The 21,882-nt window shown below is 39.7% G+C and overlaps 1 protein-coding gene across 1 annotated transcript in view; it reads left to right on the top strand.

The window, feature by feature from the left end:
* hmcn1 (hemicentin 1) overlaps positions 1-21,742 on the top strand; it is an 80,992-nt gene extending 59,250 nt beyond the window's left edge. Inside the window, exons 65-107 of the mRNA XM_014980318.2 lie at positions 240-364; positions 442-616; positions 1,191-1,288; positions 1,374-1,652; positions 1,736-1,932; positions 2,035-2,116; positions 3,361-3,497; positions 3,696-3,837; positions 3,959-4,103; positions 4,202-4,329; positions 4,409-4,565; positions 6,004-6,125; positions 6,230-6,394; positions 6,562-6,669; positions 7,167-7,304; positions 8,041-8,175; positions 8,346-8,615; positions 9,503-9,693; positions 9,832-10,045; positions 10,146-10,280; positions 10,809-10,999; positions 11,730-11,811; positions 11,928-12,197; positions 12,352-12,522; positions 12,606-12,776; positions 12,870-13,040; positions 13,446-13,616; positions 13,704-13,874; positions 13,967-14,137; positions 14,324-14,470; positions 14,574-14,711; positions 14,798-14,919; positions 15,636-15,873; positions 16,525-16,587; positions 16,704-16,823; positions 16,922-17,056; positions 17,137-17,250; positions 17,907-18,032; positions 18,128-18,256; positions 19,679-20,044; positions 20,189-20,308; positions 20,454-20,580; positions 20,698-21,742. Coding sequence (XP_014835804.2) covers positions 240-364; positions 442-616; positions 1,191-1,288; positions 1,374-1,652; positions 1,736-1,932; positions 2,035-2,116; positions 3,361-3,497; positions 3,696-3,837; positions 3,959-4,103; positions 4,202-4,329; positions 4,409-4,565; positions 6,004-6,125; positions 6,230-6,394; positions 6,562-6,669; positions 7,167-7,304; positions 8,041-8,175; positions 8,346-8,615; positions 9,503-9,693; positions 9,832-10,045; positions 10,146-10,280; positions 10,809-10,999; positions 11,730-11,811; positions 11,928-12,197; positions 12,352-12,522; positions 12,606-12,776; positions 12,870-13,040; positions 13,446-13,616; positions 13,704-13,874; positions 13,967-14,137; positions 14,324-14,470; positions 14,574-14,711; positions 14,798-14,919; positions 15,636-15,873; positions 16,525-16,587; positions 16,704-16,823; positions 16,922-17,056; positions 17,137-17,250; positions 17,907-18,032; positions 18,128-18,256; positions 19,679-20,044; positions 20,189-20,308; positions 20,454-20,580; positions 20,698-21,064 — 7,024 coding nt within the window. The 3' untranslated portion in view covers positions 21,065-21,742. The remainder of the gene's footprint in view (positions 1-239; positions 365-441; positions 617-1,190; positions 1,289-1,373; positions 1,653-1,735; positions 1,933-2,034; positions 2,117-3,360; positions 3,498-3,695; positions 3,838-3,958; positions 4,104-4,201; positions 4,330-4,408; positions 4,566-6,003; positions 6,126-6,229; positions 6,395-6,561; positions 6,670-7,166; positions 7,305-8,040; positions 8,176-8,345; positions 8,616-9,502; positions 9,694-9,831; positions 10,046-10,145; positions 10,281-10,808; positions 11,000-11,729; positions 11,812-11,927; positions 12,198-12,351; positions 12,523-12,605; positions 12,777-12,869; positions 13,041-13,445; positions 13,617-13,703; positions 13,875-13,966; positions 14,138-14,323; positions 14,471-14,573; positions 14,712-14,797; positions 14,920-15,635; positions 15,874-16,524; positions 16,588-16,703; positions 16,824-16,921; positions 17,057-17,136; positions 17,251-17,906; positions 18,033-18,127; positions 18,257-19,678; positions 20,045-20,188; positions 20,309-20,453; positions 20,581-20,697) is intronic.
* Positions 21,743-21,882: the final 140 nt, after the last annotated feature.

The following is a 21,882-nucleotide window of genomic DNA, read 5'->3' as shown; positions in this document are numbered from 1 at the left end:
TACACTAGAGTCACATTCACCCATTTGCACTCACATTTATACACCAATACCCAGATCGATAGGCAATTTGGGGTTAAGTTCCTTGCCCAAGGGCACATCGACATGTGGCAGGAGGAAGCTGGCATCAAACCTGCACCCTTCCGATCACAAGACGACTACTCTTCCCACAGAGCCACAGTCACTGGTTTCTCTGCTTTTAATGTGTTAAAAATGTAAAACATCTCTGTCTTTTCCTCTAGGGTCAGTCCACATGGTGATACTCTAACCGTGACCCAAGCGGACCCTGCTGTCAGTGGAAAGTACACTTGTGTGGCCTCTAATGCTGCTGGAGAAGAGGACAGAATATTTCATTTACATGTATATGGTGGGTTTAATTCCTTATTGTAAACTTAAAAGTGTATATGTAATCTATTGCTTGACCTCAAATTTGTCTTCTTTCAGTTCCTCCATCCATTCTCGGCAGCAGTGAGGATCAGACCGCAGTTCTGGACAGTTCTGTCAGTATCGAATGCGTTGCTACTGGGTCACCTCGGCCGCAACTGAACTGGTTGAGGAACGGGCTGCCTCTCCCAGTCTCCTCCAACATACGACTTCTCTCTGCCGGACAAGTTCTCCGGTGGGTCAGTGGTCAGGGAACATAAAGAAGGCTTATTAGTTTTCTGGGGATTTTTGCCTAAGATGTTGTCTGAAATATTGTGTTTAATATATTTGTAAAAAGAGCCGTTATCTTAGAATGTGTTTTTGTAAAAGCTGTAATCATTAAATAATAGGTTTCCAATGCCTTGTAAAAGTTCCCACTTGAATTTTTTTTCACATTTTGGCACAAGGAACCAGAGAAGCTAGATTTTAGTTTTTTCACAGACTGTCACAACATAGTGACAGCTTTAATAAATATGTAAAAAAAAAAACAATTTTTATAAAATTACATACTGCAGCTTTAAATTACACACAGATGCTATCTATTTAGATAAATTTTGAAGGCAGGTGGTTGCCTTTGTCCTGTATGTTCCATTCTGTTGTTCTTTGACAAAAAAATAGACATACAATACTCAAAGATTTTCTAATGTATCGAACACGAACAAGTTCAAGGGTTGTGGATGTATTTACTGTTCAAACATTTGAACTACAGTGTAGTCATTTGTAGATATGAAAGTGTTCATGATGGAACATTTTGTCCCTTTGTGTACCAGGATAAACCGAATCCAAGTGTCTGATGGTGGAAGCTATACATGTGTGGCATCTAACAGAGCAGGAGTGGACAACAGACAGTACAACCTACAGGTTCACGGTAAGTGTATTTGTTCATACGTTTAGGTTTCTCAAGGTGAAATGAAGAGCCGGCCGGTAATGAGCTTTTAAATTCTCACCGTCAGTTCCTCCTGGTCTGGAAGGAGCAGGAACCACAGAAGATGTGACTGTCATCAGAGGAAATTTGGCATCATTGCTCTGTGTTGCTGATGGGAGTCCAACTCCTACCATTTCCTGGCTCAGAGATGGAGAAACATTAATGGCTGACCGCAGAATCAGTCTCCTGGGCTTTAACACAACCTTACGGTTCAGCCAGGCCCAAGTTAATGACACAGGACGCTACAGCTGCGTGGCTAATAACAATGCTGGTCAAGCAAGCCGCCATTTTAACCTAAACATTCTGGGTAAGTGAAAGCAAACTTTATTCTCTAGCTTCTATTTTTTCTTTTCAGCTTTTGTTTTAGTTTTATTTTGCTTACTTTTTCAGATCCTCCGCGCATCAGGAGCTCTGATCAACCAGAAGAGGTTTCTGTAGTGGTGAATAATGTCCTGGAGTTACTCTGTGAGGCCACCGGTATCCCAACACCCACTTTGACCTGGCTGAAGGACGAACGCCCACTCCCACAGACAGAAAACCTGCATCTTCTCCATGGGGGAGAGATACTCCGTGTTACCGCAGCACAGGTGGGTCTCCCCAGATTTAAACTGTGAAATCCTACCTCTTTTTGTCACAGCATATGTTGTATTATTGTAAAAATGTTAAAAAATTAACTTTTTCCTCCACAGTTGGAGGACACAGGCAGATACAGCTGCTTAGCAAACAGTCCAGCAGGAGATGATGACAAAGATTTCCTGGTTCGAGTGCATGGTGAGTATTTTACCTGCTGTGTTGTTTTGAATCTTCAAAACAACAAAAAAACTTTACAATTTTAAGAAAAAATCCAAACATTGAGAGGATATTGGTGAAACAGAAACACATGTTTATCCAAAGCATACAGGCAGTATACTAAAAATATGCTTTCTGCATATCATCAGAAATATTGATTCCTCAGTAATATTTCATAATTACCGATCAGAACTACATTGACCACAGTTCTGGACGGCGCTGCCGGTATCAATCAATCAATCAATCAATAAAATTTTATTTGTATCACATTTCAGCAGCAAGGCATTCACATAATTAAAATTAACACAGCATGTGACATTGAAAAAACAGTGAGAAAGAGAGACATTTTGAAAAAGATAAAAACATTAAAACCTTTTTTAGGACTTCAGTTAAATGTCGTTTAACTGGGACTCTAACCCTCTGGGACTTTAGTCAAAAACACCGTTTGACAAGGACTCCAACCTCTAGGTTTTTAGTTGAAACGCCGTCAACTGGGACTCTAAACCCTGTAGGACTTTAGTTAAACGTCATTTAACAAGGATTCTCACACCCCTAGATATAGATTCGTTGAACTGGGACATTTTCCGGGGGGATATCGCTTTCACAGTGTGAAAGCGAATAAGAAGTTAATAACTAGACAAAAAGTAAAGATAAAAACATTAAAAACATCGAAAACATAAAAACTAAAGATAAAAACATCAAAAACATTGAAGACATCAAAACCCACTCTAACCCTAATTTAGCCATTAGCAACTCTAAACAGGTGGGTTTTAAGTTGAGATTTAAAGGCACCCAGTGTTTCAGCTGTTTTACATCGAGTGTGTTAGTACTGGGTCTCCTCAACTACAACTGGAACTGCTTTTATTATAATTGTAATAACGTTAATGGAAACATGTTTAATGACAATTCAGATTAATGTGATTATTACTCCATTCTGTAGTTTACAAAGCTAATTTCTTGTCATATCAACACGACTCTTGTAAATGTTTAACAGGCGCTGGTGTTACAACCAACATCACAACTAAAAAATGATCAAATTAGTTTGTAACATTAACTTATTATAATTTGGTCTATTGTTCAGCCTTGACCAGTAAATAAATATTGTAAAAAAAAAAAAAAAGGATTTGATGAAAGCCATGGCTACTATTATCAATATTTAAAGGAAAGACTTAAAATTGTATTTATAAATAGCATCTGGCCTTTTTTGTTGGTGTTGCTCCTCTCAGTTCCCCCTAACATTTCTGGAGAAAGCACAACTCAGCATCTGTCAGTGCTGCAGAAGGGTCAGGTAACTCTGGAGTGCAAGTCTGATGCTGTTCCACCTCCAACTTTGACCTGGCTCAAGGATGGCACACCACTCCAGGTCAGTAGCGTAAACCATTACTAGAATAGATCATAATTCTTCTTGGTTAGTTTGTACCTTAATAGAGAAGCACAGTGTATCAGCATACCCATAAAAATGTGTAATATTAATGCAAGTGAAATAGAAACTATGTATTGATGTCAAATATACAATGCATACTCTGTCTTACATTTGTATTCATGTCTTTCACACGTGTAGAAATCACCACGGCTTCGTGTTCTGTCCAGTGGACGCTATTTACAAATCAACATGGCGGCTCTCTCGGACAGAGCTCAGTACACCTGTGTGGCGAGTAACATCGCGGGCAAGACCACTCGACTGTTTAACCTGACTGTTAACGGTAAATAAAGACAATAGTTTGAGACATTAAGAAGTAAACAAAACAAAATCACAATAAAATTGGACATTTTGTCTTATGAAAAGTCAAACTATTTTAGTAATATGAACATCTATCCTATCAGTACCTCCAACTATCAAGGACGGCCCTCAGATGGTGGTGGGACACATCAACAAGCCAGCGACTCTTGAATGTGTGGTTAGCGGAGTGCCACCGCCTCGAGTCACCTGGAGGAAAAATGGAGCAATAATAGCAGGAAATAACCCCAGGTACAACTTGTTCTCCTAAACCGTCTTCTTGTATTACATTAAAATATTACAGTATTTTAATGTCCATATCGATGTCTAATTTGTTAATATTTATCCAGATATACATTTGCAGTGGATGGATCTTTACACATCCCCTCATCTCAGGTGACAGATACCGGGCGCTACCTGTGCATGGCAACAAATCCGGCTGGTACACAGCGCAAGAGAGTTGATCTTCAGGTTTATGGTGAGCAATAGTTATGCATGAACAAAGCAAAGTTAAGCAGAGCTGCAGTCACTACTATTTCTTTCCTCTCATCTTGTAGTGCCTCCTTCTATCGCAAGCAGTCGCACCAATGTGACGGTGATTGTCAACGTTCAGACCACCTTACCCTGTGAGGCCACCGGCATTCCCAAACCCACCGTCAGCTGGCTGAAGAATGATCGACCCATCAGTACTGAGCAGAATCAGAACATGTACAGGTCCATTCAGGTTTCCTACCACTCTTTACTCATTCATAAAACATAAATCTTTTTTAAACCATGTATCTCTTTGCATGTTGTGTGAAAGGTTATTTTTGGATTTACTGTTCTTTGCAAAAGTATTCATACCTCTTGAACTTTTTCACATTTTGTCAGAATATGACTACAAGCTTTGGTGGATTCGTTGTGCACATTGCAACACAGAATGACGTGTAGCTTTGAGGTAAAATTGTACATTGTTTTACATATTTTGTAAATAAAATTGTAGTGTGTGTTTCAGGCATACACTACAAGGGAGTAAGCTCCCTTACTCTGATATTTCTAAATAAAAAAAAATTTAAAGCAACCAACTGCGCCTGGAAGGCCTCCAATTTATAAACAGAGTCTGCTTGCATGTACTTTAAAGCAGGATTAGGTTAGCAATAAAAGAACCACAAGATTTGTAAATCTCAAAATATGCTGTTCATTGAATCTTATGAAAAAGGAATATAGTGTTTTACAAACAAAACATAATCATCCACCAAAAATTACAGGACATCATAAAAAATGTATTAATCAGACAAGTATCCAAGCGGCTCATAAAGTTTGGAAAAGCTCCAAAGATGCACAGCTCAGGTTGAACAACAGCATGACAGCTTTTGATTGTGCACTTAACAAACCTGGCCTTAATGGAAGAGTGGCAGAGATGTTTATGGTCAAGATGTCCAAAGTAAAGTTTATGCACCAGGGAACATTGCAAACATGTAGAAGAAGCTGCTCTGGTCTGATGAAACTTACAAATAGTAGCACATCTGTTGCAGGCTGCAAGTCCTAAAACTGGCACAGCGTTTTGCCTTCCAGCTGGAGGCAAAGGCTTAAAACACACTCTGAGCTGCAATGGAATAATTTAGGTTAAATCATTTTTATGTGTACTGTTGGCCGAGTCAAATTCCAGACCTGAAGCTACTTTCCAACCAACGCGACTGATCTCGAGCTCTTTTGCAGGAAAGTGTTCAGAAATGTCTGCTGTTAGATGTGAAAAGGTGGAACAGTCATACCCCAAGAGGCTTTTGATTTTTATTTGTAAAAAAAAAAAGGAAAGATAAAGAAAGAAAGAAAAATATGGATCCTTTTGCTTGTACTTCAACATTATGTTCCAAATTCTAGCTCTTTCACATAAAATCCTAATAAAATAAATGTGGCAAAGTTAAGAGTGTGTGAATACTTTTACTTTAGCATAGCTCCTTTATGTAGTTTGTTTTCAAAGTAGTTATACATTTATGGTAAATGGCCTGTATTTTATAGCTCTGTATTAAGTCCAGACGACCCCAAAGCACTTTGCAGTCACATGCGGAGATTTATTATTTACAGATTTATTATTTACAGCAGGTTGTAGTTAATTACAACTTCTTACCATGCATTTTCTTAAAAATATTTATTTCTCCTAATAACTTTTTAGATTGCTATCATCAGGCTCCTTGGTGATTATAGCTCCTACAGTGGAGGACACTGCAGAGTACAAATGTGTGGTTTCTAATGAAGCTGGAGAGGAATCCAGATTAATTACTCTTTCAGTTATTGGTGAGAAAAACAATTGTTTAGATTTCATCATTCTTGTCATTATTTTTATTGAGTTTTGTAGCTCAAGATGTTTTTTAATTCCACAAAATAATTTGTTGTCCTAGTTCCTCCATCTATAGCAGATGAACCCACTGATATAGTTGTGACAAGACTGTCCCCGGTGGTTATTGCTTGTACTGCAACTGGGGTGCCTGCACCTGCAATCCACTGGAGCAAAGGCGGCATGAAGCTTCTCAATAAAGGGGAAGGATACAACATTTTGCCAACAGGTTAAACTTTTATTCATGCAAAACATATTCTATAAGGTTAGCTTAATATTTCAATATTAGTCCACTAAATTATTTATGCTCTTTGTCATTTTAAAAGCTTGTTGGGTATGATTCATCTGAACTTTTGTAACTGATGTGAAGCATATCGGTTTGTTTGTGTCCCTCAGGTCAAGTCCAGATCCCTGCTGCTCAGCTCAGTCATGCTGGACGTTACACCTGCATGGCCAAAAACATTGCTGGCTCCACACACAGACATGTGCAGCTAACAGTGCAGGGTATGGAGACTATTACGAGCTTTATAAGTACTTTATTAATGAAGTTAATACACACTACAAGCACAAATTCTTCAGCCAAATAAGGGATAAGCTGTTGGATTTTTTTGAAAGAAATCAACATTATGCGTTCATGAGCTACATTTTTAAGTGGCTCCATGAAGCCTATTGATTTATTGAGAAGTCAAACAACACTGCAAATATTACTCAAAATTCGTTTGCACAACTTTTTCAAAAACCTTATTTTGAAGGAGAAACCTCTAAAATGTATAATTAAATGCCAAAGTGTTTTATTGCTACCCTATTATTATTATTATTATTATTATTATTATTATTATTATTGTTTCAGATTTATTTCTAACTGATTTCTAAGTTAAGTTGGACGCAAGGCAGTCATAATTACACCTAAAATATAAACTCTAAAACTACGAAGCACTTTTACTGTAGAGTTTGAAAGATGATGAGTAGCACCGTCGTCTTTTCTCCGTTCGTCTCTTCAGAGCTGCCGGTGATCCAGTCCCATCCCGCAACACTGGATGTGATCTACAACAGCACCGTTACTTTGCCCTGCAGAGCCACAGGCTCACCCAGACCCTCCATTACCTGGCAGAAGGAGGGCATCAACATACCCGCCACTGGTAATCACTTCTTCTGTAGTCCCATGCAAAAATATTAATACCCCTGGAGATATTTCCACATTTTGTTGCAGTACCACCATAAACTATAATGTTTTTATTGAGAGGTTGTATACGTTTTCATCCTTTCTTTCTGTTTTTCTGTCATTTTTCATGACAATACTCAATGATGTCCTGATTACTGGACTGCACAACTAATAACTGATCAGATTCATCAGTCATCAGATTCTCCCATCTGAGCTGTCAATCCCTGCAGCTCCTCCAAAGTTCCCATGGCTCACCTGTCCTCTAATTAAAGCTCTCCCTGGCTGGACTCTAAGTTTTCACTAGACAGACATTTATTGGCAATTTTGCAATTGTGAAACACAGTCTCCTTTATTTGATGATGGACTGAACTGTTTTCCATGACAGGTTTAAAGCTCGCAATATAGTTTTGAATCATAACCCTGCTTTAAACTTCTCTGTAATTTTATCCCCTGACCTTACTGGTGTGTTCCTCTCTCTTTTACTCACTATTGTTCTCTGGAAAACCTTTTGAGACCTTCGCAGAACACCTGGATTTATTATGACAATAAGTTACACACAAGTTGATGTTGCTTCCCAAACAGGAATTTGATTTTATTCACGAGTATTGGAGTACACTGAATGCAAATGCCTGGCAGATTTTCTTTTGTCAAAACCTGCATTTTTTCCTCTACTCCACATTAAGCACAGCCATAAATCTCTTGTTTTGCTTTAGGTGGAGGTTACACAATACTTCCTGATGGAAGTCTCCAGATCTCCAAGGCGTCTCTCGCAGACTCTGGGACCTTCATTTGTGTAGCACAAAACCCTGCAGGCACTGCACTGGGCAAGACCAAAGTCAGAGTGCAAGGTGGGTGATGTCGATTAAATCAGCTAATTTTCACTTTTCTCACACAAATCTCTAGCAGATTTACTCTATATTTGAACACGTTATATCTTTAATCAATCAAGGCACTGTTATACCATTAGTTTTCTGATCACACTTTCTAATGTCTGAGTAAATGAACTTTCTGTTTGTAGTTACTCCAGTGATCCGTTCAGAGACTCAGGAGTTACTTGCACTTTTGGACTCCTCTGTGACTCTTCATTGCGAAGCTACAGGATCGCCTCCGCCCTCCATCACATGGCACAAAGACGGGCAGCTGCTGAGTGACTCCGGACACCAGCGGCTGCTCAGCTCAGGATCCCTCCAGATCACCTTCGTTCAGCAGAGCGATGCTGGAAGATACACTTGCACTGCTGCCAATCCTGCCGGCACTGACAGCTTGGATATGACACTTACTGTACAGAGTAAGTTGGAAACTTAAAGTTATTATTCAGAGATAAAAAACAACAACTTTGTGGTGCTTTTATGTTTTAGATCTGATTCCTAGCTGGATTTTTAGAGAAAATAGTAATGTCATGTAGAGATCCGATGAAAAATCATTGATGTTATTTATTTTGATTGGCATTAACAATCGAATGGCTGGTCGGGAAATCAAAAATCCCAATTTCTTTCTAATCAATGAATGCACCATAAGAGCTTTCACATCCAACTAGATAACTTACTGATAACCTAATGAGATACAAGCTCTCATAACTATGCACATTGTATTCAAGTTATTTGTATTCCTGGACACCGAAATTAAGTTTGTGGAAGAAAAAATAGAAATTGGCTGTTTGACCTAACAGTAACGTGAGTTGGGTTGCCATGTGGTACTGAGGCACATTTCTGCATATCACATAATCTCCCAATTAAAATCTTCTGTGGTAAATTTAGTTGATTAAGCAGCATTCAAAATCCACCAATCTGACCTGAATGGTAGGTTGGTGAAATGAAGGCCTTCCTTAAAATGTTTACAGAGTTACTGAAGGACTCTTGGACTTTTGTCATCAATGGTGTTTAAAAAGAAGGTAGTAGAAGCCCAGACAGTATACTTTCTATGACATGCTTGGCTGACTTCCAGAACTGGCAGATTAAAACTTTATAGATCAGTCAGAAAACTGGGGTATCAGTTCATCTCCACTCAATATTATTATAGGGATGCCCAAAGAAACTCCAAAATTGTAAATCAATTTATTTACTGAAGGTTCTGACACTTTCGGAAGGAAATACATTCCTGTCCTTTATTATTATTATTATTATTATTATTATTATTATTATTATTATTTATTTTTAAAATTTTTTTATGTCATAGTTCCTCCTTCTATCAGTGGTGGAAAACAGGAGGTGGTTGTTGTGGAAAAAAGTCAGGCTCAGCTGATGTGTGCGGCGGAGGGCATCCCACAACCCGAACTGTCCTGGAAAAAAGACGGGAATCCTCTCAGCGAAAGCCGAGGGGACTTCACCATCCTGCCATCCGGGGAGCTGATTATTGACAGCACGCAGGTATGAAAACACACAGACCAGGCTTAACTGGAAATGTTTGTGTTTCTACTCATTTCTTCACACAAGTTCTTGTGCATTTTTGTGGGTTAACAAGAATGTTGTGTTTTGTTTTGTTTTTTTTAAATAATAATATACCAGCCTGAAGATGCCGGCAGTTATACTTGTGTCGCAATGAATTCAGTCGGGGAGGACAGCAGGACGGTGACGCTGTCGGTTCATTCTCACCCCTCCTTCACCAAACTGCTCACAGATGTTTCTCTCAACAAAGGAGAGCGACTCGTGCTGACCTGTGGTGTCAGTGGAATCCCAACACCCACCATTAAATGGATCATGAACAACAAAAATATCCCAGGTACGATTTATTACAAAATTGGTTGGTATTGTCATTCTTTTAGATGTTTCTTTGTAACGCCTTTAAATGTGTTTTCTTTGTGCTTGTCCCACTGCTTTAGTCCACTATAATCATGTGAATGGTCACAGTGAGCTTGTGATAGAGAGAGTAAGTAAAGAAGACACTGGTACCTACACATGTGTAGCTGAAAACACAGTGGGGACTATCAAGTCCCTGGGATTCGTCTATGTTAAAGGTAAACCAAACTCTTATGAAACATTCATAAAGGGATTGTTCTGAGTTTTTGAAGTGAGGTTCTGTTAAAGGTTGTGAGTAAAGAATCCAGATTAGGAGCTTGTGGAGGCTGAAGTTAAAATCCAGTTTTGGGGTAATCCAAAAACAACAACATTGCAATCCAAGGAGACATTTTCGCCCCAACATACCTTCTAGATTCTTTGAAAAAGATAGTTTAGTTTTATAGTTAAAGAAAACTTATTTTGATACTAGGCTTAATTTTTACTACCAGGAAAAATATCACACTTCTACAATGGGAGAATTAATAGATTTTTATGAATGGATCATTTAATAGTTATGGAAAATGGTGAAAAAATCATATTTGTGGTCTAATCACAATGACAAATATTGATAAAAATTTATATATTCCCTTTAACAGTCGTGTCTATTTTTATATTGCATGAAGCACACATTAACTCTCCTAAAATGTGCGTCTTTTAGTTTTATCTTCTAATAAATTCTAGCAAATGTATCTTAATGTATTCTCCAGAGCCTCCAATAATCGATGGGGACCTTCACGCCAGCCAAATTGAACCTCTTGGTGGTAATGCTGTTCTGAACTGTGAGGTTCGAGGCGACCCGCTGCCAACTATCCAGTGGAGCAAAAATGGCATAAACATCCAGATCAACAACCGAATCCGTCAGCTGGATAACGGCTCCCTGGCCATCTACGGCACAGTGGTAGGAAATGACACGTGTAAAAAAATTAGCTTTGCAAAACTTCTTTGCATTTTGCTAATTTAAAAGGACATATATTAATCTGTTTTATTGTAATGTACAAAATAGATCAAAATCTGACTGAAAGGGATACGTGGTTTATCAACTTTTCCTTTGTGTATAAAAAAAGTTTTGCACGCATTTGCATTCAGATCCCCTAAATAAAATCCAAGACAACCAAATGTTTTCATATATAATCTAGTCAGTTTTTAGAGTCCAGAATGATGCAGCTGGTCAGAGATTCATTATTGAACAAAATACAAGGAAGAGAATCTTAAAGGAGGGTTACGCTGCAAAACAATATCCCAAGTTGTAAGAGCTCCTGGAACACTGCTGACTGATCATACTTCAAAAATTAGAAAATGGAAAATGTGTGGCCTAACTGAGAAACAACAAACATGCTTACTTCCAGATGTGCACACTTAATTGAGTCAATTTTCTTAACTGCTTTTTTTTCTGTTTGTAATTTTGCAGTAAAAGATGGCCACACAAACTCTTGAGTAGGGAGCTGCATAAAAATGCATGGCACATTTTTCAGACTTTTATTGGTAAAAATTGTGAAAAAAATGTTTCCTTCCATTTTAGATTTTGCACTACTTTGTGTTGTATTTTCACTTAAGAATACAACACATTGGCGTTTATTGTTGTAGCATGAAAAGATGCATTTGATGCATCTTTAAAATGTATTTGACAGAGTGAAGACGCGGGCAGCTACATGTGTGTAGCAACAAATGATGCTGGGGTTGTGGAAAGAAGTGTCACCCTTACACTTCAGAGTAAGCTTTTGCCTTTTTCACTCCAGTTTAGCTGTAAAAACATTTAATTTGTGAAGAAAAAGAAAAAGAAGAGTTATTGGTAGAGTTAATCTAACAGACATGTCCTCTCCAATCAGGAGCACCAGTTATAACTTTGGAGCCAGTCGGAACAGTTGTGGATGCAGGTACCACTGTGGTTCTTAGCTGTAAAGCAGAGGGTGAGCCAGGACCCACGATAGAGTGGACCCAACATGCACGCCCCCTGCTGGCAAACGACCGCTTCTCTACCCTGTCGAATGGCTCCCTCCGGATCACCAGTGCCCAAAAGGAGGACACGTCTGAATACGAATGCGTGGCCAGGAACTTACTCGGATCAGTGGTGGTCAGTGTCGCTCTCACTGTCCGCGGTAAGATGACGATTATTATTCCACTTATTTATACTTGGTGAAAACGTTTAAATACTATACGATTATGAAAAACTGTTAACTTTAGTTTCTTTAGTTTCTGAGTTTGTAAATCATAAAATTAAAAATGAGTGTGTGCATGTGATTTATTTTGCAGTTCATGGTGGATATTCTGAGTGGACTGAGTGGGGCATCTGCAGTGTGTCCTGTGGTGCCGGTACCCAGAAAAGAGTCAGGCGGTGTAACAATCCGTTACCCGCTAACGGAGGCCGCCACTGTGCAGGATCAGACGCAGAAACACGCAGCTGTCAGGGGAAACCATGTCCAGGTGCTTTATTAATAATATTTGAAAAATGCTCTGGTCTGTGTGCAAATACAAATTCTAAAACCAAACTTTTGTTGTTTGCAAAGTGGATGGCAACTGGTCTCAGTGGTCTCCCTGGGAGGAATGTTCACAAACCTGTGGCCAGGGCAACAAAACGAGGGTCCGGAGCTGCAGTAACCCACCAGCTCAGCACGGGGGCAGGCCATGTGTGGGGAAGGCAGTGGAAGCTATAATGTGCAGTATCAGACCATGTCCAGGTTAGAAGGCTTACAGTTAAAATATCTAAACTAGATGAGTTTACATCTTAGAGAAACACTTGCAACTCAGCATAATTTGTTTTGCGTTCTTAGTGACGGGCAACTGGGGTTCTTGGCTGTCATGGAGCCCCTGCAGTGAGACCTGTGGTAAGGGCGTACAATCCAGGATCCGACTGTGCAACAACCCTCCTCCAGCATTCGACGGCCCGCAGTGTGAAGGCACAGACACCCAATCACAAGTCTGCAAGGAGAAACCCTGTCCTGGTAAGAGGCTGTTGGAGTAAAGACATTGATTAAAGTAAACTCAGACCTTCCCTACAAAAACGCAAAATCTTACTAAGTATTTTTGGTCTAGTTTCTAATGCATATATCTTACATTTAAAATAAGACAAAACTGACTTACAAGTAACTTTTCAGCAAGATATAGGGACTTGTTTTAAGTAAGTAATTCCTTATTATTGTTTTGTTGTTGTTTTTTAAGTCCTTGTTCCACTGATAGATTATTTTACCCATACTCACATTTTTAAAACTTATTGGAGTTGTACATAAGTCTTCAAAATGTAATATTCTGTATATGTACCATGACTGTTGATGGAAAGTGGTTGTACAGTCATTACAGCCACTATAAATAATCTGAACCTCTAATATTTCTGTTTTTGTGCTCTCCAGTGGATGGAAAGTGGTCGTCATGGATGAGTTGGGGGCCCTGCAGTGTTTCTTGTGGCGGGGGGAGCAGACAGCGGGCACGCCTCTGTGCAAGCCCCGCCCCTCAGCATGGTGGCAGAAAGTGTGAGGGAAATGACGTGCACACTGATTTCTGCAATAGTGACCGCTGTCCGAGTGAGTTTTGAATGATAAAAATAAAGCACTTGTAAAGAAAACAGATTTTTCGCTCTGCCTTATTTCTCTATTTTCACTGTTTGTCAGTCAATGGTAACTGGGGACAGTGGAGTAGCTGGGGCAGCTGCAGCAAGACATGCAACGGAGGTCAGATGAGGCGCTACAGGACCTGTGACAACCCTCGACCTTCTCATGGTGGGAGAGCTTGTGCAGGAGCCGATTCACAGATGCAGAAATGTAGCACTGCAGACTGTCCTGGTGAGTCAGTACCACACCGTCTTAGTCTTGGTTTCATGTATTAACAATTACTTGACTGCTATGAAATCCTCTGTTTTTGTGATGTATTGCAGTGGATGGTAACTGGAGCTTATGGCAGACCTGGGGAGGATGCTCCTCTTCCTGCGGCGGAGGAGAAAGGACACGTGTCCGACTTTGTAATAACCCGCCTCCCAGTAATGGTGGCCGGCTTTGTCCAGGTGACCCCACTCAGCTATCAAGGTGCAACAATCAGGCATGCCCAGGTAATGACATGATCTAAAATTTGCATATGTGATAATATTTATCTCTGTAAAATATGGATGTTAAGTTGCAAATAGGTTGTCACATACTTGTTATGTATGTGTTGTCTGGCCATTAATTGTGATTGATTTGTTGAAGTTCCTTGTGTTTCTGTATTCACAGTCATAAACATTTTCTCTGTTTGTCAGGTGGGCCTCATAAAACTCGAGGAAGCATCATAGGAAACATTAATGACATTGAGTTTGGCATCGCCTTCCTAAATGCCACAATCACTGACAGCAACTCGGGCAGCAAAACCATCAAAGCCACTATTTCAAATGTACCAAGAACTTTAGGTCAGCCTTGAATACACAACTTTATTTGTATATTTTCACTCAACGGTACATAGTTCCATTAAACTTTGATTGTAAAACTGAATATATAACATTTAACTGTAAGGTCCTGCAATGAGGAAGCTCATCTCCATCCTGAACCCCATCTACTGGACCACTGCACAGGAAATAGGAGAGGCTGCTAACGGTTACACCTTGACAGGCGGTGTCTTCAGGCGAGAGACACAGGTGGAGTTTGCTACAGGTAGGTTTTGGTCATGGTCAAATAAACACACACTAAAAATAAATTTAATTGGGTGACTGAAGTTTAGTTCAACTGGATTCTGCTAGGTGAAATTCTGAGGATGACCCACGTTGCTCGAGGCCTGGACTCTGATGGAGCTTTGCTTCTGGACATTGTAGTTAGCGGCCATATTCTGCAGCTGCCTTCACATGCTGACATAAACATCAAGGCAAGTGGTATTCAAGGTTTGAGGACAACTGTTTTAAGGAGAAAATTATGAAGAAAAATGTGTTTGCAAAAATTCTGAAAGAGCTTTTTTGTGTTTTTTAAATAAATCTGCCTCCTCCTTTACATTGCAGGAACAACTTTAAAATGAGAAACTGAGTTTATGTGCTCTTGCAGCTATTAGGAGAATAGTTATAATCTTTAAACAAACTGGTGGTTGTTGAAAATTACCTTATTGAGCATAACATCAATTTACTTATCAGCTTTGGTAGCTTGTTAACAAAATTCAGTGTATTTTTTTTTTTTTTTCATGTCTGATATGAAAGTTTTTTCATTAATTAATTCAAAACTCCAATTTTGTTGATGTCAATACAGTTTAAAACATTGTTTGTGTTTTTCAGCTGCAGTTTTTTAGCAAAGGACGAAGAAGATGAATTTTACCACTGAGATGAAATACATTTTGTCATATAAAAACTCTGTTTTGTTGCTCTTAAAGTATTCTACCTGTCACTGTCGTTTTCCACTAAACCTAAAATCCTTTTTTGTCTTGCATTTGCTATTTTTCTTGCACTTCTAGTTATATTGACATCTTAAACAAAACGAGGAGAGTAAAGTGTGTCTTACATGTGATGAAAATCTAAATATCGGAGATGATTTTGAAAGCATTAATGAATATTTTTTGGTGAACTGCTGCATACATAACGCTGTGTATTTGTTTAGGACTACACAGAGGATTACATTCAGACCGGTCCCGGTCAGCTGTACGCTCTGTCCACCCGCATGTTCACCATCGACAAGGAAAGTGTGCCCTACTCCTGGAACCACACCATCTCCTATGATCGTACTAAAGGAAAGATGCCCTTCCTGGTAGAAACGCTCCATGCCACGGCCATCAGCGCTCTCTACCGCCCCCTGGAGGAAGTGTTGGAATACAGCATCCAAGCCAGTATAACCAAAGGTGGTTATGAGCAAAGCAAGGTCCTTTGAAGATATACATTGCAGTCTGCTTTCAGGTTAAACTTGAAAAAGCCAGACGGCCATTGTGGTAGTTGCTTTGAATGCACTTTAAGCGTCCGTCCAATTACTGAGTTATAATGTTTTAATCATGTGATGTAATAGACCTAAGTTTGATTGCAGCTGTTTCAAGAAGGAGTTTCCTAACTTATTCCTTACCAGAAATTTAATTTCTTTTTGTTACATTTTGCAGAACATTTTTGAAGCTGTTATTTGTATTACTTATTACTTATATTTAATACCATATACACAAATAAGTTACACATAGGTTTTCTTAGGTGTTTATTATATTCTTATCTACCAGTAATTGTAGGTGGTCTACTTCTTCCAATATTAACTTTTGTTAAACTCTGATTTCAAAAATCTCCAATTAACTTTACTTTCAGTTGTGCCTAACTTTAAAATTATATTTAACTTTTACAGATTACATAAATCACAAATACAGTACCAATGTTCTGTGGTACTTAATATTATGCCGACTTCTTGAAATGTGTTTTTAAGTGGATAAAAATATTAATTCAAAGGAATTTCATCAAGACCTTTGGCTTACTTCAGGTTTGGGTTTTATAGTGGTTTCATACTGGTCTTTTTCCAGGTGATCGCAGCAACCAGTGTCCTCATGGCTTCACTCTGGTGTCTGCTGGGCCTTACTGTGCAGGTGAAGTCTATTCCACCACATGCCAAAACAAAACATCAATACCAGCTGTCACTAATGTCACTTTAAATATGCCTATTTGATTGTTGGAGTTTATTTCTGTGTTCTTTGTGCTGCAGATGAAAATGAGTGTGACGTTGGGAACCCCTGTTCTCATACCTGCCACAACACCATGGGAACCTACTACTGCTCTTGTCCGCATGGCCTCACCATATCAGCTGATGGCAAAACCTGCCAAGGTATGAAATGTGCAGCCAGGCTTTGCATTGATTCTGGGAGTTAACTGTCATCCTCACAACCTACTATGCTCCTGATTTGCTCTTTGTCTGTGTTTTAGACATTGACGAGTGCTCCCTTGGTGGAAACATGTGCCATGGCGGACAAGACTGTGAAAACACCATTGGTTCCTATAGATGTGTCATGCGCTGCGGCCGTGGCTTCAGGAGAACGGCTGATGGGCTCAGCTGCACCGGTACTGCAACAGATGCAGATAATTATTTCCTGGCTGAATGTGTGATCTGTCTTTATTAGAACTCACTGTATAATCCTCAGATGTGGACGAGTGCTTGGAGTCCCAGCCGTGTCATCAGCAGTGTATGAACACCATAGGAAGTTATCGTTGTGCCTGTGAACCGGGCTTTCAGCTCAGGAACAGACGGTGCATCGGTGAGTCAAAATGCACTTAGAGATTACTCAGAGTAGTTAAAAAACATGCAATGAAGTTAGTTGCAGTTTTCACATACTCTGGTTTAAAGTTTACAATCCACATAAAGTCTATTAATAAATCTATTAATAACATCTTAACAACATGTGTGATAACAGGACATATAAAAAATTGCAGGTCACTACTGAAGGTTTTTTAATTTTCTGCACTTCAAATAGTAGATTTTAAAATGTCATTAATGAAAAGTATTGTATGGCCTTGAACATGAATGTATTCAAGAGTTTCCTTTAAATCTGAACTAAATGTTTACTGTACCCTACCAATGAAAGCCAAAGATTATTTTGCCAAACCATTTTTTATCATCTTAGTTATTGGTGTATTTTCAATTTGCACCTTATATTTTCCTTTTTATGTGATGTCTAAAGTCTTCCCTTATTTCTTTAATTCATTTCTTGTTTTTCATATATTTCTTGGCTGTTAATGTATTTTCCTGTAACATACTTTCAACAATGTTGTGCAGGACCGGTGCAATAAAAGTAAACTTGTGTTGTCTTGGAGTATTTTAATGAGTAATAAAGCAGTTGTTTATCTTTTTATGGGGAAAAATATATATTTTTTTATGTCTAAGCCATTTTTTTCTTGTCTTATGTTGTCTCAGACATAAACGAGTGCAGGCAGAGGGTTTGCCGTTTGGATCAACAGTGTAAAAACACGCGAGGTGGTTACACCTGCATCGATCTGTGTCCGAGTGGAATGACCAAAAGTGGGAACGGCTCATGTGTGGGTGAGTGACTGGCAGCTCAGGACAGACGGCATCAGCTAAAGGGGAAACATGAATAAGCACACAGAGATGATGCCTTCTTTGTCTCTGGCTCTTAGACATCGACGAGTGCAGAGATGGGACGCATCAGTGCAGATTCAACCAGATCTGTGAGAACACCAGAGGCAGCTACCACTGTACGTGTCCACGTGGTTTCAGATCTCAGGGAGTAGGACGCCCATGTGTTGGTACGTAAAAATCTTGTGTTGTCTTCCCAGCTTAAGAAATAAAGAAAATGTATACAATTAAAGCATATTGAAATATAAGAAAGGTAAACCTGCAACGTAATGGCGAGCTATTTTAACTGGATATTTGTCAGGTTTGCTCATTTCCTGCTCTTTGCTAAAGGTCCTGTGCTTCTGCCTGCAATTTTTTATAAGTTGGTCTTTTCATTTAAACTAAAAATAAAATTTTAAAAATCATCTTACGCCATACCCATCCGCTGCATGCATATGTGACCAGATGCTGCTATGAAAACTGCTGACTGAGTCTTCACAAAAAGCAACTGCTTTGCTTTGCAGAACAACATTGCATATTATCAGTTCATTTTAAGGAGGAAAAGCTGCTATGTTTTCTTGATGACTTTGCTTGTAAGTGGAAGTATCTTTCAGCGTTTTTGTATTTATAGTTGTTTTCATTTGCTTTATTTTTTGGCTCCTTTTTAAACTTCCTCAACACGTTACTCATCTTTCCTCACGGTACTTTTAGGATGCCTTCCTAACCCTCCTCTCCACATGTCAGTCATCTGTATGAAAAGCTGTGAATGGCTAAAGCACAAAAATGCCCAGGATGGAGCATCAGAAGGAGATTTATTTTATCTTTAATGTTGATTTATCTGCAAGTGTAACTCTTAGCCCTTGTTTTGTTCATGTGACTTAATTATACAGCCAGGTCTTATTATACAAAGATCAAGTTGACTGTTTTTGTTGTGAGATTTGGCAACTCTTACCACTTCATTAGACATAATGAGTGTAAAAATAATCTGAAAAGACCAGCACCACTGCTCTTTGTATGCCTCTTCTTCTTTCCACCTTCTTCTAATTCTGTCCTCTCTGTCACCTTTGCATTTGGACACAGCTCTGGTTTTGCTTTGGCATTCAGTTCCATATTATCTGTGTTGTATTAACCCTGGGTGAACCCTATGTTTTTCTAGTTTTGTATATAGAAACTGAAAGCTAATATCAGTTTTATTCAGCATAGTTGGCTAGCCTGCACTCTGCCTAACAGACACACTGCTGCAGACTTCTAGCATGGCCGCTTTATTTTCAGAAGAGCAATAGGCAGTGTCCTTTAGTCTAGTAGTGTCAGAGTAGTATAATGGAAAACTTCAAGGGTGTTGACATTGCTAACTGAGCCTTGAAACCTACCTGTCGATGCCTTGCACAGTCTCAATGCATTTCTCAGTAAACATGAAAACGTTCTATAATGCAGTGAGGTTAATAATATATTCCATTTTTCCCCTCTCTGTCCTTGTCTTTCTTTATTCCTAATATGTTGTTTCTTCACTTGTGCATTATCTTTCTTCTTTTCTTTCCCCTCCTATTTTTCTTCCTGTCACTTTGTCCTTCCCATCTTCTCCTGGTGCTGGTCTTCCTTTGCACTGAGGGCAGACATAAATGAGTGTGAGCGGCTCCCTCGGCCCTGTGCCCATGAGTGCATCAACACCCCTGGTAGTTTCAAGTGCACCTGCCCACCAGGACGCCACCTGCTGGGAGATGGCAAGTCCTGCGCTGGGCTGGAGCGTCTACCCACCTACGAAAGTTACTCGTACGGCTACCGCACGTCCCAGTCCTCTCCCGAACAGGCGCCCAACCAGCGGCTGTACCACAGCTTTGCTTCTCACAGCTACAACTCCTTCACCGCCACAAATAGGCGCTACATGAACCGTAACCGGAGAGAGGCTCACAAACGCCGCTCAAGGCAGGGTTTCCCTGCTTGTAAGGAAGGTTTTGAGTCCAGGGTTGGTCACTGCTTAGGTAACTATGTAGCACGGGCAGTGCTGACATGACGGAGAAGAGTTAACAGAAAAACTTTAAAGATTTAATGCTGCTTGATGCTTTAAATTTGTTACAAACAGGGAAGAAAACTGTATTTTGTGTTTCTTTGTGTGGCACCAATAGATATCAATGAGTGTGAAGTGAGGGACGTCTGCCAGCATGAGTGTGTGAACACACCAGGGAGCCACCGGTGCCTCTGTCCTGCTGGTTACCGCCTGATGGCTAATGGAAAAACATGTCAAGGTGAAACTCTAATCTCTTGAACCTACGGGTTGCAGAGACCCAAAGATTCTGCAATTGATTTAAGTTTGTGAATGTTTTACTGAACAAACATTGGATTGAGAGATAACCTCTACACTCAGGGATGAACCATTTGCTATATCTACAGATATAGACGAGTGCCTGGAGCAGAACATCCAATGTGGAGTAAATCGGATGTGCTTCAACACAAGAGGAAGCTACCAGTGCATCGACACACCCTGTCCTCCGAACTACCAGAGGGACCCAGCCACAGGGTAGACAGTCAGATTCAGATCTTGATTAATGCCCCAATGGGCAATCAATAAGTCAAATCTGTCTCACAGCAAATTCAAAGCTAATTTTATCAAGCATGTACGGTTTTCACCTTGTAGGTTCTGTTTGAAGAACTGCCCACCGAACGACCTGGAGTGCACACTGAGTCCATACGCGCTGGAGTACAAGCTGCTGTCTCTGCCTTTCGGCATCGCAGCCAACCAGGATCTCATCAGGTTGGTGGCCTACACACAGGACGGCGTGATGCACCCCAGAACCACCTTCCTGGTGGTGGACGAGGACGTCACCTTGCCCTTCGCCCTCCGAGACGAGAACATGAAGGGCGTTTTGTTCACCACGCGGCCGCTGCGAGAGCCGCACACGTACCGCATGAAGGTGCGAGCGCTCTCTTACAGCGAGGACGGCGCCATTGAGTACCAGACGACCTTCATCGTATACATCGCTGTCTCTGCCTACCCTTACTGAGAGCACTTTAAATGACGCGAGGTGAAGATGTGTGGTTGAAATGCGCCTTCAGCTTGCAGAACAACAGTGTGGTGAGAGTGATATGATGTGGTGTTTGGACTTTTGGCCACCGCAGTATGAAGACTGAAAGACTGTTAAGTGTCTGCAAGGACAGTAAGCGGCTACAGTTCTGACGATGTATGGATGTAATGGGAATATGAAAGAGACTGGAGAAACAGGGATACAACTGATCCTTTCCTCTAAGCTCTGCCAGTCTGTAAGGAATCAATTATTTTAGTTTTTTATATTTTGACCTCACATTTTCTCACATCATTCAAATGTAATTATAAGGTCAGTTTCCTTATAGTCAATGTGTAATTCCAACTACCTACTATTACTTTACTGGAAAGTGCTTGAATATCAACACAACTGAACTTCATTTACTAGTAGAGGTACGTGGTGCTCATGTTGGAAATCGGAGGTTTCCAGGTAGTTTTCATCTGTTTTGTTGTCATGGAAACTGCTCCATCAGCAACAGTATTTTTTTTTTCTTTCCAGGAAATACCGGGATGTATTTTATTTTAACCTGTACATAATGCTTTAGCTCAAATTGTGATGCAGTACCTCTCCTAATTTTATTAGTTTTTGTAATAAAAAAATTATAAACTACACTGAAAAAATAAAATACTCATGCCTGTAGTAGAAGTCAACCTAGCAACATAAACTAGATGCATTTAAAATTTTAAACATTGTCACGATGCACAAATATGGACATTTTGGACAAAAATCATTATATTCTTTCAACCCTTTCAATACATTGAAAAAAAAACCAACCACAC

The sequence above is a fragment of the Poecilia mexicana genome, unplaced genomic scaffold, assembly GCF_051168715.1.
Source record: "Poecilia mexicana isolate PSO_F unplaced genomic scaffold, ASM5116871v1 scaffold_8, whole genome shotgun sequence".
Lineage (NCBI taxonomy): Eukaryota > Metazoa > Chordata > Actinopteri > Cyprinodontiformes > Poeciliidae > Poecilia > Poecilia mexicana.
Note: the sequence above shows the minus strand (reverse complement) of the source record. Positions and strands in the feature narration are given on the sequence as shown.